Source organism: Hylobates moloch, unplaced genomic scaffold, assembly GCF_009828535.3.
Source record: "Hylobates moloch isolate HMO894 unplaced genomic scaffold, HMol_V3 SCAFFOLD_12, whole genome shotgun sequence".
In the NCBI taxonomy this organism is placed as follows: Eukaryota; Metazoa; Chordata; class Mammalia; order Primates; family Hylobatidae; genus Hylobates; species Hylobates moloch.
This window is the reverse complement of record NW_026652287.1, coordinates 79,438,802-79,456,600: the sequence shown is the minus strand read 5'-3', so window position 1 is coordinate 79,456,600 and position 17,799 is coordinate 79,438,802. Positions and strand designations below refer to the sequence as shown.

The 17,799-nt window shown below is 39.4% G+C and overlaps 1 protein-coding gene across 5 annotated transcripts in view; it reads right to left on the bottom strand.

The window, feature by feature from the left end:
* Window positions 1-17,799, bottom strand: part of SYT1 (synaptotagmin 1) — a 578,577-nt gene that overhangs the window by 6,358 nt on the left and 554,420 nt on the right. For all 5 annotated transcript variants that reach the window (XM_058425422.1, XM_058425424.1, XM_032170814.2 and 2 more), the window contains one exon: window positions 1,387-1,520. In XM_058425422.1, coding sequence (XP_058281405.1) covers window positions 1,387-1,520 — 134 coding nt within the window. The remainder of the gene's footprint in view (window positions 1-1,386; window positions 1,521-17,799) is intronic.

Here is a 17,799-nt window from a genome sequence, read left to right as displayed (position 1 = left end):
TATGTTAAGTGAAATAAGCCAGGAAGAGAAAGTTAAACACTGTATGTTCTTACTCATGTGGAAGCTAAAGAAAAGTTGATATCATAGAAATAAAAGGCAGAACAAAGGATACTAAAGACTGGGAAGGGGAAGGTAGGGAAAGATTTGTTTAAGGACACAAATCACACCTACATAGGAGGAATGAGTTCTAGTGTTCTGTACCACTATAGCATGGCTATAGTTAACAATAACATATGATATAATTTCAAATAGCTACAAGTAGGATATTGGCTGTTCCCAAGACAAACAAATGATAAATGTTTGAGATGATAACTATGCTAACTATTCTGATTTGATTACAATACATTATATATATGAAAACATTACTTTGTGCCCCATGAATATGTACAACTACTATTTGGCAATTAAAATAAATAAAATAAAATAAATAAAGAAAAATTTGTTATTCTGGACCTTTAGAAGGTTCTTTGTTGTAGGTTTGATGTCTGCTTTTTGTTTCTCCTTCAAGTTATGGGCAAACTTTTGTATCACTGAAAATATACACCTGTGCCAATTATTTAGTAAAATGTAAAAATAGTGTTGCTTTATGCAGTTTGACTCTCTGATGTCCATTAAAGATTTGCAAGAAATGGCCCAAAATTATTGGATATGAACTTTAGATTCTTATAGGCTAACTTTGGAGATGGGGTGAGAAAATGTAAATATTTTCAAAAACCCTTAAATGATAAGATTGCATGTTACCATTGTGGCTACATACAGCAACTTAATTTGAACATGTTAACTACAAGGACATTTAATAGAATATTTCCCATCATAATTATTGTCTGGCATATTAAGGCTCCATTTTTAATAAAATAGCCATCCATTCCAACTCAGACACGGGAAGCTGGATTTAAATAATTGAAAATACAACTTAGCCTAATTTTTCTATTGTTAATCATCTTTTAATAAAGACTCAATATGCTGCACATTTAGCATCAACCAAAAATATTTCTCTTATCACTATTTTTTGCTCTAAAGATCTGATGAGGAGACTTATTTATGGCCTGGGAGTAAATAGTGAAAGCTCATATTTTTCTCTGGGCTTTTTAACTTTTATAGATGCACTTTTTGAGTTAGCAGAGTTATTCTGTTGATTTTCTTTTTCCTACTTTATTTCTGCTCAACACAGTGCCAGCTGTTTTGGGCTGATGAGTCAGCACATCCTGTGCTGTGTATTTTATCCTATCCTTCCCGATGTAGCTCAAGCATCAAATGTGCATGGGAGAAAGAATGGCAGTTCTAATGAAGGCATGTGCACTGATAACTTACAAGGTCTGTGTGTATAAGTTATGTGGTCTGAAGGAATGAAATTGAGTGGGAAGACAAAATTATGTTTGACATTACCTGGATTTGTTCAAAAGGTACTTCAAAGCTGAATGACTCATTGTAGTAGGGGTTAAGTGTGTTCTTTTTAATTGTTGTCTTTTTCTTCTTCAGCCTCTTACCATTCTGCATCAGATGAATCTTCACATAAGGATCTGAATGAAAAACAGGAAACAAACTTTAGGAGATCAGAGACACATATTTTAGACTATAAGTTAGCTTATAAAAGAACTAAGTATTTCCCACAGGTAAATAATTATATAGCACGTATTTAGTATTTTTTTAATTCAATACTTTTTAATTGAAATATTTTAAATAACCTATGGGGCATGATTTTGCATGATAGCTCAATATTTATAGTTTGATTTAGAAGATGAGAGTAGCAGTATGCTGGTAAACCAGCTCTTTGTGGGAAAAAAAAGTCTTAACATGTAGCATTTCCCTATGTCTATGGTATATATATACCCCAACCAAGGCCAATGTCAAGCCACTAAGCTTAACAATTGGCTTGCAAAATCCCTGAAAAATTAACCATTCACTCTTGTGAGCTGGCAAAGGGCTTGCCTGCAGCACAAAACTGTATGGGAATAAAACACTTAACAGAGAGAGGACAAAGGAGCCATTTCGTTCATTCATTTATTCATCTACTCAATCAATATTAGTTGAGTACCTATGATGTGATAGGCACCGTTAAGCCCTAGGAATATAGCCTCAACACAACAGACTACCCTGTCTTCACAATGACACTTCAGACTGTGGGAGAAAATAGACTAAGTTTATACAGAAACAGAAGACATGAAATTACAAGTTGACAAGAGTGCTCCGTAAGAAAAAAGCAGAATAGAGATAATATAGGAAATACCAAGGATGATATGGTGAGTAGTAAAGTAGGAAGGGAATTTAGGTTTTAGATTGCTCTGTTAAGGCATCTATGGAATTAACATTTAAGCTGAGATGTGAAGGTTGAAGGGTGAGATGAGGCCAACTGAGCCTAAATATTCCTAGGTGGAGAAGAACTTCAAGTGTTCGAGGAAAAGAGAAGAGACCGGTACACACTGAAGTAATGGGAAAAGGAGCATAAAGATCCCCTGAACAGTTTCCCTAAAGCCCCATTAGGCAAAGATTAATAAGTCAACGGAGAGGCAAGACAATTCCCATTTACAGCTCCCATTACTAATGGATGAATGTTGTACCTTCAGGTCACTAGAAACCAATGCTCAGAGTTGAAAGGAAAATCTCCACTGTTTTTCTTAAACATTTTTCCATTTCATATGTAATGCATGTTCATTATAGAAAAAATATCAGAAAGCAATGATGACCAAAAAGAAAAAAAAAATTTAAATCTAGGATTTTACTTCCCTAAAATAACTACTGCGAAGCCTTTCAAACTTTCTTTCCTCTCTCTCGGAACATGTAGAGCTGGGAGAAACTTTCCAGATGATCTAGTCTAATGCCCACCTATTTTTAGAAGAGAAAACTGCAGATGAAAAAAGCGTATTTTTATCACCCTCTCCCTATCCCCAGTAGAACATAATTCCTAAGGGACAGACACTTTGTCTGTCATATTCACTATTTGAATTTGCTAAAACAGTGCCTGGCACATGTTCAATTTTTGTTGAATAAGTGGAACTTATTTAGGGCCCCAGTCTGGGTCTTCTGACTCCCAGTCCTGTCTTTTTCCCACTACCCCAAAGCCTGCATTACTAGGATATAATGTTGTTAGGAGATATTTTTAAATGTTACATCCAGTCCAGGAGATCATAATGAAGATTTTCATCAAAATTAAGAATATCTTTAAAAACCAGGCCTAGAGATGTAAAACCAACTCCACAAACTAAAGAGTTGGTTAGTTAAAAAAAATCCACTGTAAACAGTTGTGAATGGAAGCAAAAAATGTTAATGATAATCCATGTTACTGTTCACAGCCAATGTTGATTTTTGGTTCAGAGACCTTACTTGTTTTATAAAGTTCCCTAGCTCCCCCATCCAACCCCTTGCAATTTTATAAAGCTAGTCATGTCTCCAGTTGTTCTTTGGGACTGATGAAATACATGTATATACTATATATGCCTCCTGTGTTCATGTGTTGAAACTTTATCAACCTGAGGCATAGGTTTTCTCAAGAGAAGCACTCTGAGTATCTTGATTCATTTAACACAATAAGTGATAAGAAAAAACCTTGCACATCTGCCATTTCAGTAAGCAAATTAAAACCCAACAGGATAGTTTCAGATTTTGCTAAGAGCTCTGACATGATGTTATTAATGCCTTGGGGAGAATAGGGTAATTTAGAAAAGGTTGATCAGGAAAGTCCTCATTGAGAAGGCAACATTTTAGCCAAGAACTGAAAGACAAGAAAGAACCAGTCATTTGGCTGTATGATGATACTTGTACCAGCCAGAAGGAGCAGTACCTGCAAAGGCCCTAAGTTGCACCTCCTCCTGCATGTTTGAGAAACAATGAAGGCAGGGGGAAGAGAGGTAGATGGTGAGGTCAAAGAGTTAACTTAGGAACTGCTGATCTGTTGCTTTTGTAAGCAGAGGCTGTCAGTTCTGATGATTCAGATGTATTCTACAATTTCATGATACATAAAAAAGAGAACAGAGGGTTGCGGGCTGGGTACAGTGGCTGATACCTGTAATCCCAGCACTTTGGGAGGCTGAGGCAGGTAGATCACCTGAGGTTAGGAGTTTGAGACCAGCCTGACTAACATGGTGAAACTCCATCTCTACCAAAAATACAAAAATTAGCCAGGCGTGGTGGTGCACATCTGTGATCCCAGCTACTCCAAAGGTGGGGCAGGAGAATCGCTTGAACCAGGGAGATGGAGGTTGCAGTGAGCCAAGATCACACCACTGCACTCCAGCCTGGGCAACAGAGCCAGAGTCTCACAACAACAACAACAACAACAACAACAACAACAACAACAGCAGCAACAACAACAACAAAAAAAAAACAGAGGGCTGAAAGCAGAGCAGGTTTGGAACTGCTATAAACGGGAAGTCTTGGTCTTTGCCTTCGCAGATTGACCCTGATACAGGTAGCAAAGTACTTACTTTGCAGGCAAAATTCCCAACTTAGTCAAAACAAAAGCTGTAAGAAACTTAGGGTTCTTTATCAGCTTTTGTGCCTCAATAAGTCTAGACTATATGTTATGTACCTGGGATGGGCACATTTGAGCATCTTCTTAGCCCAACAATCTGAAGTCTTAGATTGCGTCTCCATTTTCTCCAGTCTTGATTGCCAAGGAACTAAGTGTCTTCTAGTTCTTTCATTGTACTGAAGCCTTGTCCTGAACTTGGGTCCCTTTAGCGATATTCCTAATCTCTTGCTTAGCTTGTTCGTAACTTTTTTTGAGATCTAGACCTTGCTCCTACATCCTCGGCTACTGGTTGAGTTCTCTAAATGGAAATACACCCGCCTATGAGTAACATTTGTGCTTTAAGAACACACTTTTAAAAATTCTAAAGCAAAGATTACCTCTCCTACAAAATAGGCCTCTGGATAATTGAATTTGTTCTGTTTTAGGGGTTGTTCTGCAAAGCAAAATCTTTGTCAGTTTCTTGGTGGCTTAGAAGTCCTCGTGATTGCATAACAAAACACAATTTTATGGAAATAATAAAATAAGATGTAATGAAACTCACAAATGTTGCTCTTGCTTTTCCTGAGTACAGCTGCTGGACACCATGCATAGCATCTAAACATTCACTAGGTTTTTTGAAACATGTAAATAGCATAGGAAAACTGCAACCAAAAAATTGGGCTACTGTCTCTAGGCACTCTATATCTCTGCAACTGTATGGATTCATTCTGTTCCCCAAAACAGGAACTCATGTATGGATTCATTCTGTTCCCCAAAACAAGAACTCATGGAAACCTTCATCATCTAAATACTGACACCCCATCTTCAATGTCATTTAGATAATCCTTGTTGCCAATGAAATAGATGCAAGACATGGGACACTTCACTTCTTTTGTTTAACTTATCTTAAAAAAGTAGTTGAGTCTCTCTCTCTCTCTCTCTCTTTTTTTTGAGATGCAGTCTCGCTCTGTCACCCAGGCTGGAGTGCAGTGGCACAGTCTTGGCTCACTGCAACCTCTGACTCCCAGGTTCAAGTGATTTTCCCTTCTCAGCCTCCCAAGTAGCTGAGATTACAGGCACATGCCCAGCTAATTTTTGCATTTTTAGTAGAGATGGGGTTTCACCATGTTGGCCAGGCTGGTTTTGAACTCCTGACCTCAGGTGATCCACCTGTCTTGGCCTCTCAAAATGCTGGGATTACAGGAGTGAGCCACTGTGCCCAGCCAGAAAGGCTGATTTTTTTTTTTTTTTTTAAAGAATTCAAGCCAGTCTATCCTGACTCCAAACCTGCTGCTCTTTGTGATATGTCAGAGAGACGATTTAGTACAGTGTTTACAAGTACAGACTCTAGAGCCAGCCTAACTTGGATCTTGGCTCTGCTTTTTTCTAGCTGTGTGGTCTTGGAGAAGTTATTTCACCTCTTTGTGGCGTAACTCTCTCAACTGTAAAGTAGTGAAAATGATAATGCCTAGCTCATAAAGTTGTTAAAATTAAATTGAGTTACCACATGGAAAGTGATTCAAAGTGTGGCTGCCACATTTCATTGTTAATTATTACTATGGTTTTATGAAAGGGCTAACATCTAAGTCAGCATCCGTGAATCAGACTCTCCTTTAACTCACTTTGCTGAATTGGTAACCACCATTAGCAAATGGGAAAAAGTCTTCCCATTTGCTGCACAAGTAAGCCGAGCTATCCAGTCCCAATTTATTTCTGGAAAGAAGCATACCCGCCATAAACAACTGGTTCATTTTGAAGAATGTCATCATGTATGAGATAAAAGACAAAGGGACATTTCTTTCATTACCACCTATATGAGGTGGTCTCGCAGTGTGAGATGGGAAACTGATTCAACATCCTGTACAGTTTGCTCCTGTTCCTGACACCAACAGATCAAATCACACACAGCTGAAAAGTTAAACTCAGAGTTCCAGATGGAATCTTATTACTGAGGCTGTAGGATAGTGTGAATCAAAACTGATTTACTGAGCTTCTTTCCAGATTCTGAGGCCAGCTAATGTTGATACACTTAGGCATATTATGCCTGAAGTATCTACTTTCCTTATTCTGCCGAAAATGAGGAATTAGAGAAAAGCAATCCCTCAGACTTGAAGTTTGTTGTTGTTAGAGATGTGGTAGTATGTATTGGTTGTTGGAGTGAGGTAATATCCATACTTCTTCCCTTACTTTTTCTCGTGACTCCTTTCTACTCTGAGAAAATTCTATAGTCTGTTTTCTTCTTTCTGGTTTCCACTTGGCTGTAAAACTACCCTGCACCCCAAACTCTTTCCTATTCAGAATGAGGAATAGGAAGTCACTGTGTTAAAGCTACAGGGATATGACTTACCAAATCAAATGAAATTGTTCCTCAGCTCCAAGACAGTGGAGACCTAGAACACCACCTATGCTATGTGAGAGGGAAGCAGAGGATCCTAGCATGGTGACCAGATTACTACTTTGGTCTCACTAGCTACTTTCAGGGACGAGGATATAGACCTTGTTTGACTGGTTTTGTAATTACTTGATCAGTTCCAGTCTATGAGCAACTCTAAAGATGAACTAGCAATTCTACAACTCTGCCAAATGGGCAGCCTTTTCTGAATACAATTCATGGGGTAGAAACCTGCGGCCTGGTGCCATTCTTTTTTGTTCATTTAGTCCTATTCTGGCATTAACATTGAGTGAAACATAGATCTCTCATATTAATTGGTAGGAGTTTCATTTCTGAAGGGTTCCTTCCAGCAACCAGTACCTAGCAGGTTGATCTAGCCCTGATGCTCCAATATCTAGCTCTAGGTGGCATGAACTATCACCTCCACCTAGTCCTTCAGGCATGGCATTCCATCCTACTTGCCTCCATCGGTATATCCTGGATACAATGAATCTCCATCTTTTTTTGGCCAGGGAGTAAGAGGAGATGATACATGATATACAGGCATATATGGCATATGAGATATGCCTCTGTTTCCTTACTGTTCCAATTACTGTCCTTCTCTATCACTCACGATGCTATACAAAGGCTTGGTTGGTTTGATGACTTCAACTGCCTGGATGGAGTAGAAATAAGGAAGTAGGATGTGGATCAGAAGACACCTCAGAAATTCTCTCTTTTCCAGATAATTCCTGATCCCACCTTTGCTGGCATTTCCACAGTACCCTTCCTGCGAAACTCTCCTTTGCTCTCTTCTTTTTCTCTCTTTGAGCATGAGATGATCCTCCTTTATTCTCTCCTATCCCTTCCTCTGCCCCAAGATGTTCAAGGGAATGTTTTTATGAGTATATCACATTTGACATTATTTTAACACATGTTTGATAGGATTTTTCTCTGCACCCCTTTTCTCAGACACTCTACAATGCAACCTATGCTTCCAATATTATTGCTACCTCTGTTAAACAAAATTTCTGACCACAGAATCTGGCACTGGAATGCATTGTCTTCACCAACACTGGTGTTAGAGGCACAGTTTCAACATGTGGAGCTGTATCCCAAACAAATAATATAAGGTAAACTTGGAGGAAGATTGGAACTAGGTACAAAATTCAGTAAGTGATTTTTCTCCAATTATAGGGACCCCAATGGGCAAGCTTTGCAGAAATGTAAATGCAGCCCATATGCTATACGATAAGGCCACAACCACCTTAACTCTTCTCTTATCCTGCAGAAAGAGACCTACTGAGCTCATTACTTTCCTTTTATGCCTGTCCTTGTGCCATGATTCCAACCTCGTAGACCTAAAAATTTGGAGCCATATTTGATTCTTTCTTCTCTACCTCCCATACCAATTTACCTTCACGTTGTTTCTCTGGTTATTTCTCTCTTTCTAACCCACTGCCATGTCTCAAGATCAGAAATCCAATTCTCTTGCAGTAATGTCCTCAATTTCAAACCATTCTTCATATAATTATTAAAGCTATATTTGATCATACTATCCTCCTCATTAAAACTCTTTAGTGGCTTGTGGACTAAAAAAATCCAAACTCCACCATACATTCACAGCTCCGTCCTAACTTATTGTCATATCTCTACAATCCCTATGCTGTACTCATGGTAGGCACTTACTATTCCTCATGGAGAATTTTAAATACTGTGTCTTTGAACTGGCTATCCTTCAGCCTGAAAGGCCCTTTCTTTCTTTCCTCATCTAAAGCTTAGTTTAAAAGTCACCTCTTCCCTGAAGATTTTACTAATGATTTCCTCATCTGAACCTTCAGACAAATCTTCCTTTGCCCTGCAGCATTTTCTTTTGTACTACCATAAAGTACATATCTCTTTCTTTTCTGGTATTGGAGAACTCCTGTGCTAATCTAATAACTTAAAAAAATAAGATTCCTATGGGAAAATATGTTTTGAATTCAGAAGTGTTGGCTTCAAGATGAACTTTGGAAAGGCCATTCACTTCTAAAATCAGAGCTTCCACCATCACTATTCCATACCCTACTTCAATACCCTAGAATGTTATCACCACCCCCCTCTTCTCAGGCAGTTCTAATCTCAAATTATGCTAACTTCACAGAAATATAATTGCCAAACAGCTGGCTGTAAGCAATGATCCTTTTGTGTGAGATATAAAGGAGCCACTAAACGCTTTTTGTATTTACAATGAGAACTAGAAAGCAGCAGTTCAAAGCCAAATAATGCAAGATGCCTGCCGTTTTCATTTTGGCAATTTTGCATAATTATACTGCCTTTTTTCTTAACTACTACAGTGACCATGGGCTCCTGTGACCATGGCCTTTCCATTTCCACCATACTTCTCTTGATAAGAAATAGCCTAATTTCTGCTGTTTTGTTCAATCCCTTCTCAGCCAGTACCCAGCTTCTGAGTATCTTCAGGTATTATTCCTTTTATCCTTTTTTCTTTGGATAATGTTCACTATTTTCAACTTATGGTGTTGGATAAAGATAATAATACTGGTATCAATTAGGGCTCTGAACTTCAAGTGACCGAAAAACCCATTCCAAATTGTTTAAATTGTAAAGGTAACTTACTGGCTAATATGATAGAAAGCTTCACAAGTACAGCTGTGTGGAAGAGATTTTGAATTGTCCCCTAAAATTCATTTTCCCTAATTTTTTAGCAATAGAGCCCCTGAAATTGTACCTGGGCAAAAGTTCACCCAGCTAGAAATATTTCTCCCAGACTGCCTTATGACTCAGTGTGTCCACATGTTATCTTCTCTTACATGGAAGTGACATGTATAAACTCCATAGATATCCTTAAAGCAGGGGTTCTCAGTGGGGGGGCTGTTTTCCCTCCCAGACAGCTGGCAATGTCTGAGACATTTTTAATTGTCATTACTAGGAGAGAGGGAGGGATGCTATCGGCATCTAGGCACTAGAGGCCAGGGATTCTGCTAAACATATAAGACAACCCCAAACAGAAAATAATTACCAGACCCAAAATGTCAATAGAGCTTAGATTGATAAGCCCTGCATTAGAATAAGCTTCTTGCCCTCCACTATTCCTTTCTTTTTTCTTGTAACTGAAACAAGGCTGCGATGGGAGGGTGGTGAAGCATCACTGGCTTTGCAACATGAAGACAATACCGTAGCAGGACAGCAGAACAACAAGATAGGAGGATCCTGGGTCCCTAACTGACCCCATGACCCCAAACTGCCTATCAGTCCTGGCCAGCCATATAGTTATGAGGTAGACAGAAGGAGACGTAAGGAAAATAAAAAGTTTAGCAGGGTGCAGTGGCTCAAGCCTGTAGTCCAGCTGTTAGGGAGGCAGAGGTGGGAGGATAGCTTGAGCCCAGAAGTTCGAGACCTGCCTGGGCAATATAGCAAGACCCCATTCTCCACTAAAAGGAAAACGAAAGACAAAAAAAGGAATCTAAAGAGGACATTTTATCTTTTTCAGTCTCTGTATTTTAGAATCTCTTTGTTACAGCAGTTTGGGCTGTTCCCTATCTAATATAAATCCAACAGTATCAGCAAGGTCCCAGCCATTGCTTTCCAGCCATTCTAGGCTTTCCTCTTATGGATGCAAATGACTGCACCAGCTCCAAGTCTTATATCATCACACTATACCACCCAAAGGAAAAGACAGTCTACATCCAGAATTCCCACGGCAAGTCCTAAGTGTATTCTGATTGGGCTAACATAGATGAAATGCTTATTCTATATGAATCCCTGTGTCTAAAGAATGTGATGAGCTAGGTTGAGTTATGTGTCTATTTTTAAATCATTAGGAAGGCCAGGTAGACCTACCTTTGGAATTGGGGGTAAGCTCAGTTTTATTCTAAGCACAAGGCTAGAGTAGGATAGGATGGTTCCTCAAGCAGAAGCCAGAAGGCTCTACCCAAAAGAAGGCAGGATGGAAGGTGGGCGGCAACCAACCAACGTTTATAGTTTCTCAGCGTAGAGTCACTGGAACACCAACTCTGCCTAAACGTGTAAGTGTGTGCCTGCACTTATTTGCAGAGAGACATCTTCATTCCACATTAGAGCAAACTCCTAGGAATGAGCCATCAGGCACTTGTATAAAGTGGTCCAGTAGTAACAGAGACAGGGTTAAACCATAATAAATTTAACATTCAGAGTTTCTTTGCCAACTGCAAGTTTTCTTGTTCACTTATTGAGTTAGCCTTAGTTCATCAGTAAGCCAATCATTTAATACTATACAAATAATTAAGTAGTAATAGGGCTCACAGAGCAAACAACTTCTATTTCTACCACTGGCAGTTTCAACACATTTACTTGAGGGGGTCTTTATAAATAATTTACAAGTACTTAGAGAAAACTACATTAAAGCATTTAAGTGTCTTTATAGTTTAAACTGTCTATATAGAATAAAATACTCCCTGTAATGCTGTTGAAAGGATGCAGCATTAAAAATATATTCTGGGAAAATTTTCTATGTAAACACACAATTTAAAAATGAATTTACATTAGTTAAGTGCAGGGTTTGCTAGAAGAAAACAACATTACGCAAGCGACTACCACAGAGAAAATCAACTCCATTTTAATGAGACAGATCATAAAATAGCAAAGGCTGATTTAGTTCATTAATGGTGGCAGAGTGCTTTGAAACGGATAAAAAACATAAATGCAAACTGTTGTTATTATGAATTAAATGAAAAGCATTTTTCTTAGTGGTGGGGGAAACCATTGAATTCCAACAGTCATTTCCAACATTGGCAAATGGACGGCATGTGACTGCCAGCTTCTTGACTAAAAACGTAGGGATGCATATACAAAAGCTGGAAAACAAGGATATGGCAAAGAAAGAGTTCTCAGGTGGGGCATGGTTATGGGCAGTTGAAATATCAGTGTGAGGGTTGGAGCACCACCCTTAGTACAGGGGCAAGTACATTATGTTTGTATAATCTGGATGTTTTCTGTTCAGATTTTATGGTGAAATTCTTCATGTATAATTCAAGCCTGTTTCTCCTTTTCTTTGGAAAATCTTTCAGGAAGGGTAAACACATGACAGGAAGAATAGTAGTAATAATGCCTGATTCTTTCTAGATGACTGCAAAGAGCTTGGTGGAATGACTGAGGATAAACTGTTTGTATGAGCTGATTAACAAACACAAAGACAAAAACAAGTCAAATGATTCAGTAATGCAAACAAAATTACAAGTGGTAAATTTGACTTGATTTTTTTTTTTGAGATGTAGGCTTAGCCTCTTATTTATGTCAGATGAAAGGTCACTAGCGAGATTTTTCTTAAAAATAATTCAGCATTTCTAATTGATGAAATAATATCAGTAACATTGCTGCTAGGATTTTTAATAAATGTACATGTAATATGACAAATTAATTCCACTTCTTATCCACGTAGAGACAGTCTCCAGACAATTTAACATGAGTACAAAATGAAAACAATGTGAGAATAGAGGGCATCTTACATGTCATGTGACTACATGGGTTCATGCTCTTCAGTGGGGTTACTCAGGCTCACTCAGTTCTACAATTGGTTTGGCCAGAATCAATTTTACTTTCATTAACTCTCTATTCCTTGAATGCACTTGCTTTAAAATATCTGCATGTTTTTTAAACATTCTGCCATCTAAGAATTAGACAGTGTATGGACTGAGATAATCTTAGGATAACTGAGGGAGACCTGGAAATGCTTCTAAAAAGTGAAAAAAATCACTCTCATTTCCTCATTTTGAACTATTTCTAGTACTTTTCAAGGTTTTGAGTATATTTCCTAGGGGGTTGGGTAATGGCTTCTAAGTTTTCTTAGCTGAAAACGTCTCAGTGCTTCTTTCTCTGCTTAAAAACAAAAATAGGGCTGGGTGCAGTGGCTCACGCCTGTAATCCCAGCACTTTGGGAGGCCGAGATGGGAGGATCATGAGGTGAAGAGTTTGAAGCCAGCCTGGCCAACATGGTGAAACTCCGTCTCTACTAAGAATACAAAAATTAGCCGGGTGTGGTTGTACACACCTGTAATCCCAGCTACTCAGGAGGCTGACCCAGGAGAATTGCTTGAACCTGGGAGGTGGAGGTTGCAGTGAGCTGAGATTGTGCCACTGCACTCCAGCCTGGGAGACAGAGCAAGACTCCCTCTGGAAAAAAAAGAAAAGAAACTTATTTTTTTAAGGGAGTTTCTTTCCCTGTGCTACCCCCTTCCTATCCTTAAGTGACTTTGTTGAGCCTATGGACTTGGAAGAGGATGAACAATGCAGTTGTTTTCTCCCATTAGAAAAAGTGATAATGTTCAAGGACAGAAAACCAAAGACCGCATGTTCTCACTCATAGGTGGGAATTGAACAATAAGAACGCATGGACACAGGAAGGGGAACATCACACACCGGGGCCTCTCATGGGGTGGGGGTGGGGGGGGAGGGATAGCATTAGGAGAAATACCTAATGTAAATGACGAGTTAATGGGTGCAGCACACCAACATGGCACATGTATACCTATGTAACAAACCTGCAGGTTGTGCACATGTACCCTAGAACTTAAAGTATAATAATTTAAAAAAAAAGAAAAAGTGATGATTTTTTTAAGATCTATAATATCTGGTTTGAAATTTTATAGTATTAATAATGTAGTCCCTTTTTTAAAAAGAGAAACTTTGAACATGTTAGTTGGCTTATTATTAAGTTTTTGTATTTGAATGTTGATTTTCCTTATCCTTCCAGAGAGATATTTCATTTTAATTCATTGATAACCAAATGCGATTCTCTTTCATAAAGCTGCAAAATTCTGTTTAAAATCAGCTGGCATACTGCATATCAAGGAGATAAATAGCGTTGAGGGAGAGATCAACTTCTACCTTGGTAATCTAGTTTTCTTACAATATTAGAAGGAGAAAATAAAAATAAACTATGGGGCCAGGCACGGTGGCTCATGCCTGTAATCCCAGCACTTTGGGATGCTGAGGCAGGGGGATCACCTGAGGTCAGGAGTTCGAGACCAGCCTGACCAACATGGTGAAACCCCATCTGTACTAAAAATACAAAATTAGCCAGGCGTGGTGGCACATGCCTGTAATCCCAGCTACTTAGGAGGCTGAGGCAGAATAATCGCTTGAACCCAGGAGGCAGAGGTTGCAGTGAGCCAAGATTGTGCCATTGCACTCCAACTCCAGCCTGGGCAACAAGAGAGAAACTCCATCTCAATAAATAAATAAATAAATAAAAATAAAATAAACTATGGCTTTAATATTATACCATATATAGGAAAATGACATGGAGTAATATAATTCTGTGCTGATTCCACAGACTTTTATGAAGCAAATTTGTGATTAAAGTCAATCACCACACATTCGTATTTCAGATCTCAGTAAAAAATACAATAATATTTTGTATACACTGATTTCTTTGACAAAAGAGATTTCATTACATACACTGCTTTGTCCCTGTGAAGTGAGAGTGGGGGTATTAGTTAAATTCCTTATATAGAAAATTTGGTTTCTATGAAAAGTTTTAATTCTTTGCAAGATTCTAGCACCACATACTAAATAGTCATGGAGATGATCCAGAGGAAAAAATGCTAGGGCTGTCTTGTTTTCCCCAGATTTTCTAGAATTGTGGGCATTCTGCCAGGCTGACATCTTTCACCTTGATAACTTCGGATGTAAGATAACTTAAATGGTGATTCCAGTTTTCTTGATATTTTCTCTTAACTTTGTGGTACAGAATTCATTCGTTCATTTATTCACTCGCTCACTGAGTGTCTGTTATGTGCCAGGTATTTATCTTTCAGCCAGTGTCTTGTTCAACTCTGTATCCCCATGCTTGACACAGAGCCTGGCACACGGTGGGGATCCAGTCAATATTTGCTAGATACCTGAATAAACCAGTTAAGTATAAATATCTACTGAGCATCTCTTCTGTTGTTGTTGTTTTGTTTAGTCTTGAGACAAGAGTCTTGCTCTGTTGCCCAGGCTGGAGTGCAGTGGCACAATCATGGCTCACTGCTGCCTCAACCTCCGGGCTCAAGTGATCATCACACCTCAGCCTCCCAAGTAGCTGGGACTACAGGTGCACACCACAACACCTGGCTAATTCTTTTGATTTTTAGTGCAGATGAGATCTTGCTATGTTGCCTAGGCTGGTCTTGAACTCTTGAACTCAAGTGATCCTCCTGCCTCAGCCTTCCAAAGTTCTGGGATTATAGGCATAAGCCACCAAGCCTGGCTTTCCTAAGCAACTCTTAGGGGCTGCAAGAGAATGAAGGCATATAGAAAACAGTAGAATCTAATTTGTTCTTCAAAGAACTTATAGTTCAGTTGGGAAGAGAACACATCAGTTCCTAAAAAAGTTATATTTAAATTAGTCCACATTTTTTGTAGTAGGAAAGATAGCCTAAGACCGTGTGTGTTTTCTTGCCAAATGACTTATGTACAGCAATAACTGTGACAGGAACTCAGAGCAGGCAGGCACCTTTCACTCAGCTGGAAATGCTCAATTTGAATTTGAGGCTTTATAGTCAGGGAGTACAAACAAGTTTTACAGCTAGAGAACTAACCTTTTGTTAATTCTAAACATCATCTTTCATGTGTTTTTCTCCTTCCACCTCTACATAGAGATATACAGTTTCATAAGACATACATTCAGTGATATTTGGATAGCGTTACACTTAGGTAGAGAGGGAAAGAGGTCACTAGAGGGACTGTCTTCCTTTGAACTTACTTTTTCCCTTGGCTTTCTCTAGTCTTCCAGTGCATAATGGAAATTCATGATTAACCTAATGTGATTTTCATAAATAGGAAATTCATATATCTTAAGATGATTTAAATGAAATAGAATTCTCTGATATGTAGACTTTTGTAAATCACAGGCTCGGACCTACCTGTTTTACTTGCCCAGATTAACACTATAAATCCAAGTCCATGTGCCATACGTCTAATAGTTAAAAGTTATAAATTAAAAATCCACGAGGTCAGGAGATGGAGATCATCCTGGCTAACATGGTGAAACCCTGTCTCTACTAAAAATACAAAAAAATTAGCAGGGCGTGGTGGTGGGCGCCTGTAGTCCCAGCTACTCGGGAGGCTGAGGCAGGAGAATGGCGTGAACCCGGGAGGCGGAGCTTGCAGTGAGCTGAGATCGCATCACTCCACTCCAGCCTGGGTGACACAGCGAGACTCCATCTCAAAAAACAAAAACAAACAAATAAAAAAATCGTAATAAAAATCTAGGCTGGGCATGGTGGCCTGTAATCCCCACAGTTTGGGAGGCCAAGAAGGGCGTATCACTTGAGGCCAGAAGTTCAAGACCAGCCTGGCTAACATGGTAAAACCCCATCTCTCTACTAAAAATACAAAAATTTGCCAGGCATGGTGGCCAGTGCCTGTAGTCCCAGCTATGTGGGAGGCCGAGGCAGGAGAATCGCTTGAACCTGGGAGGTGGAGGTTGCAGTGTCCCGAGATCACACCACTGCACTCCAGCCTGGGCAACAGAGTGAGACTCTGTTTCAAAAACAAAAACAAAAAATCCAACTGTTAACATACGTGATATAGTTTGGATATTTGTCTCCTCCAAATTTCATATTGAAATTTGACCCCCAATGCTGGAGGTGGGTCCCAGTGGGAGGTGTTTTGGTCATGGGCTCAGCGGGGTGGATCCCTCAGGAATGACTTGCTGTCATCCTATGGTAATGAGTGAGCTCTTGCTCTATCAGTTCCCAAGAGATTTGAGTTTTAAAAAGAGCCTGGCACTTTCCTCCCACTCTCTCTCTTGCACCTTCTCTTGTCGTGTGATTCCTGCTCCCTTTCTTCTACTACAATTGGAAGCTTCCTGAGGTCCTCAGCAGAAGCAGATGCTGGCACTATGCTTCTTGTCCAGCCTATAGAACCATGAGCCAAATAAACCACTTTTCTTTATAAATTACCCAGCCTCAGGTATTCCTTTACAGCAATGCAAGTGGACTAAGGCAATATGTATTTTCTGTTCTCATATCTTGACAAATAAATGTTAATAATGACCAGAGAATCCAGCTTTACATTTATAATTCTCAGATTATGGTCCCACAATAGAACCTGGTAGTGTGGGTAAAGTTTATTACTGGCCCTGTCCTGTCCCCCTCCTCTTCTCACACTGAGCTACAACGTGCATTGCAAGAAGTTTCACATATACATTTGAGGACACTCTGCCTGTATGTACAAGTTCCATTCACCACTGCTCCCTAGCCACCCCTCAGACATGGGGTATGCATCTGTCTTCAGATGGTGCATGCTTGGGGAAAAGACACTTAAAGGCCTCGTGAATCATCATGGGAACAGTTTGGCAGGAAACTTTGGGGTCTCAGGTGTCCAAGAGCATCATCTAGAATATAGAGTTCAGTGTGGCCTCCAGGTGAGTATATTCTGTTAGACTTGAAGACTCTCCACCCTATGAGAGTGTAGCTAGGGGTGGACCAGAATAGGGCCCTCTAAACTCTGGGTTCCAGGATAGGGTTTGTTCTTTCCCAGGTATAAGGGCTGTGCTGCATATTTCTTCCAATTTTTAAAAGGCTTTGACCAGGCACTGTACCATCCAGTCTCTCCAATTTATCTATGAAGACATAGTGGCCACCCTGAGAGGTAGGTACTATGACCTCCATTTTACAGATGAGGTTCTTAAGACTAAAAGTTATCACTCCACAGTCACACAGTTAATATTAGTTATCACAGAAGTCCTGTGACTTTGAACATTCATTGTAATTCAACATTCATAAGCATTATCAACTTAGATTATATACATTGTGTAAAGAAGGATTAAGACATGGTATAACTCCTTATATTGTTTTTAATCCAGTAATTATACCATAAGTTAAATGCAGACATGTCTGAGCTAGACAAATAGAGCCTGAATGATCTGGCTCCTACTCCACCTCTCCAGTTTCTTCTCTCAGGACACTCCCACTTGCTGCCTCCACTCCAGCCTCAGTGACCTTTTAGCCCTTTG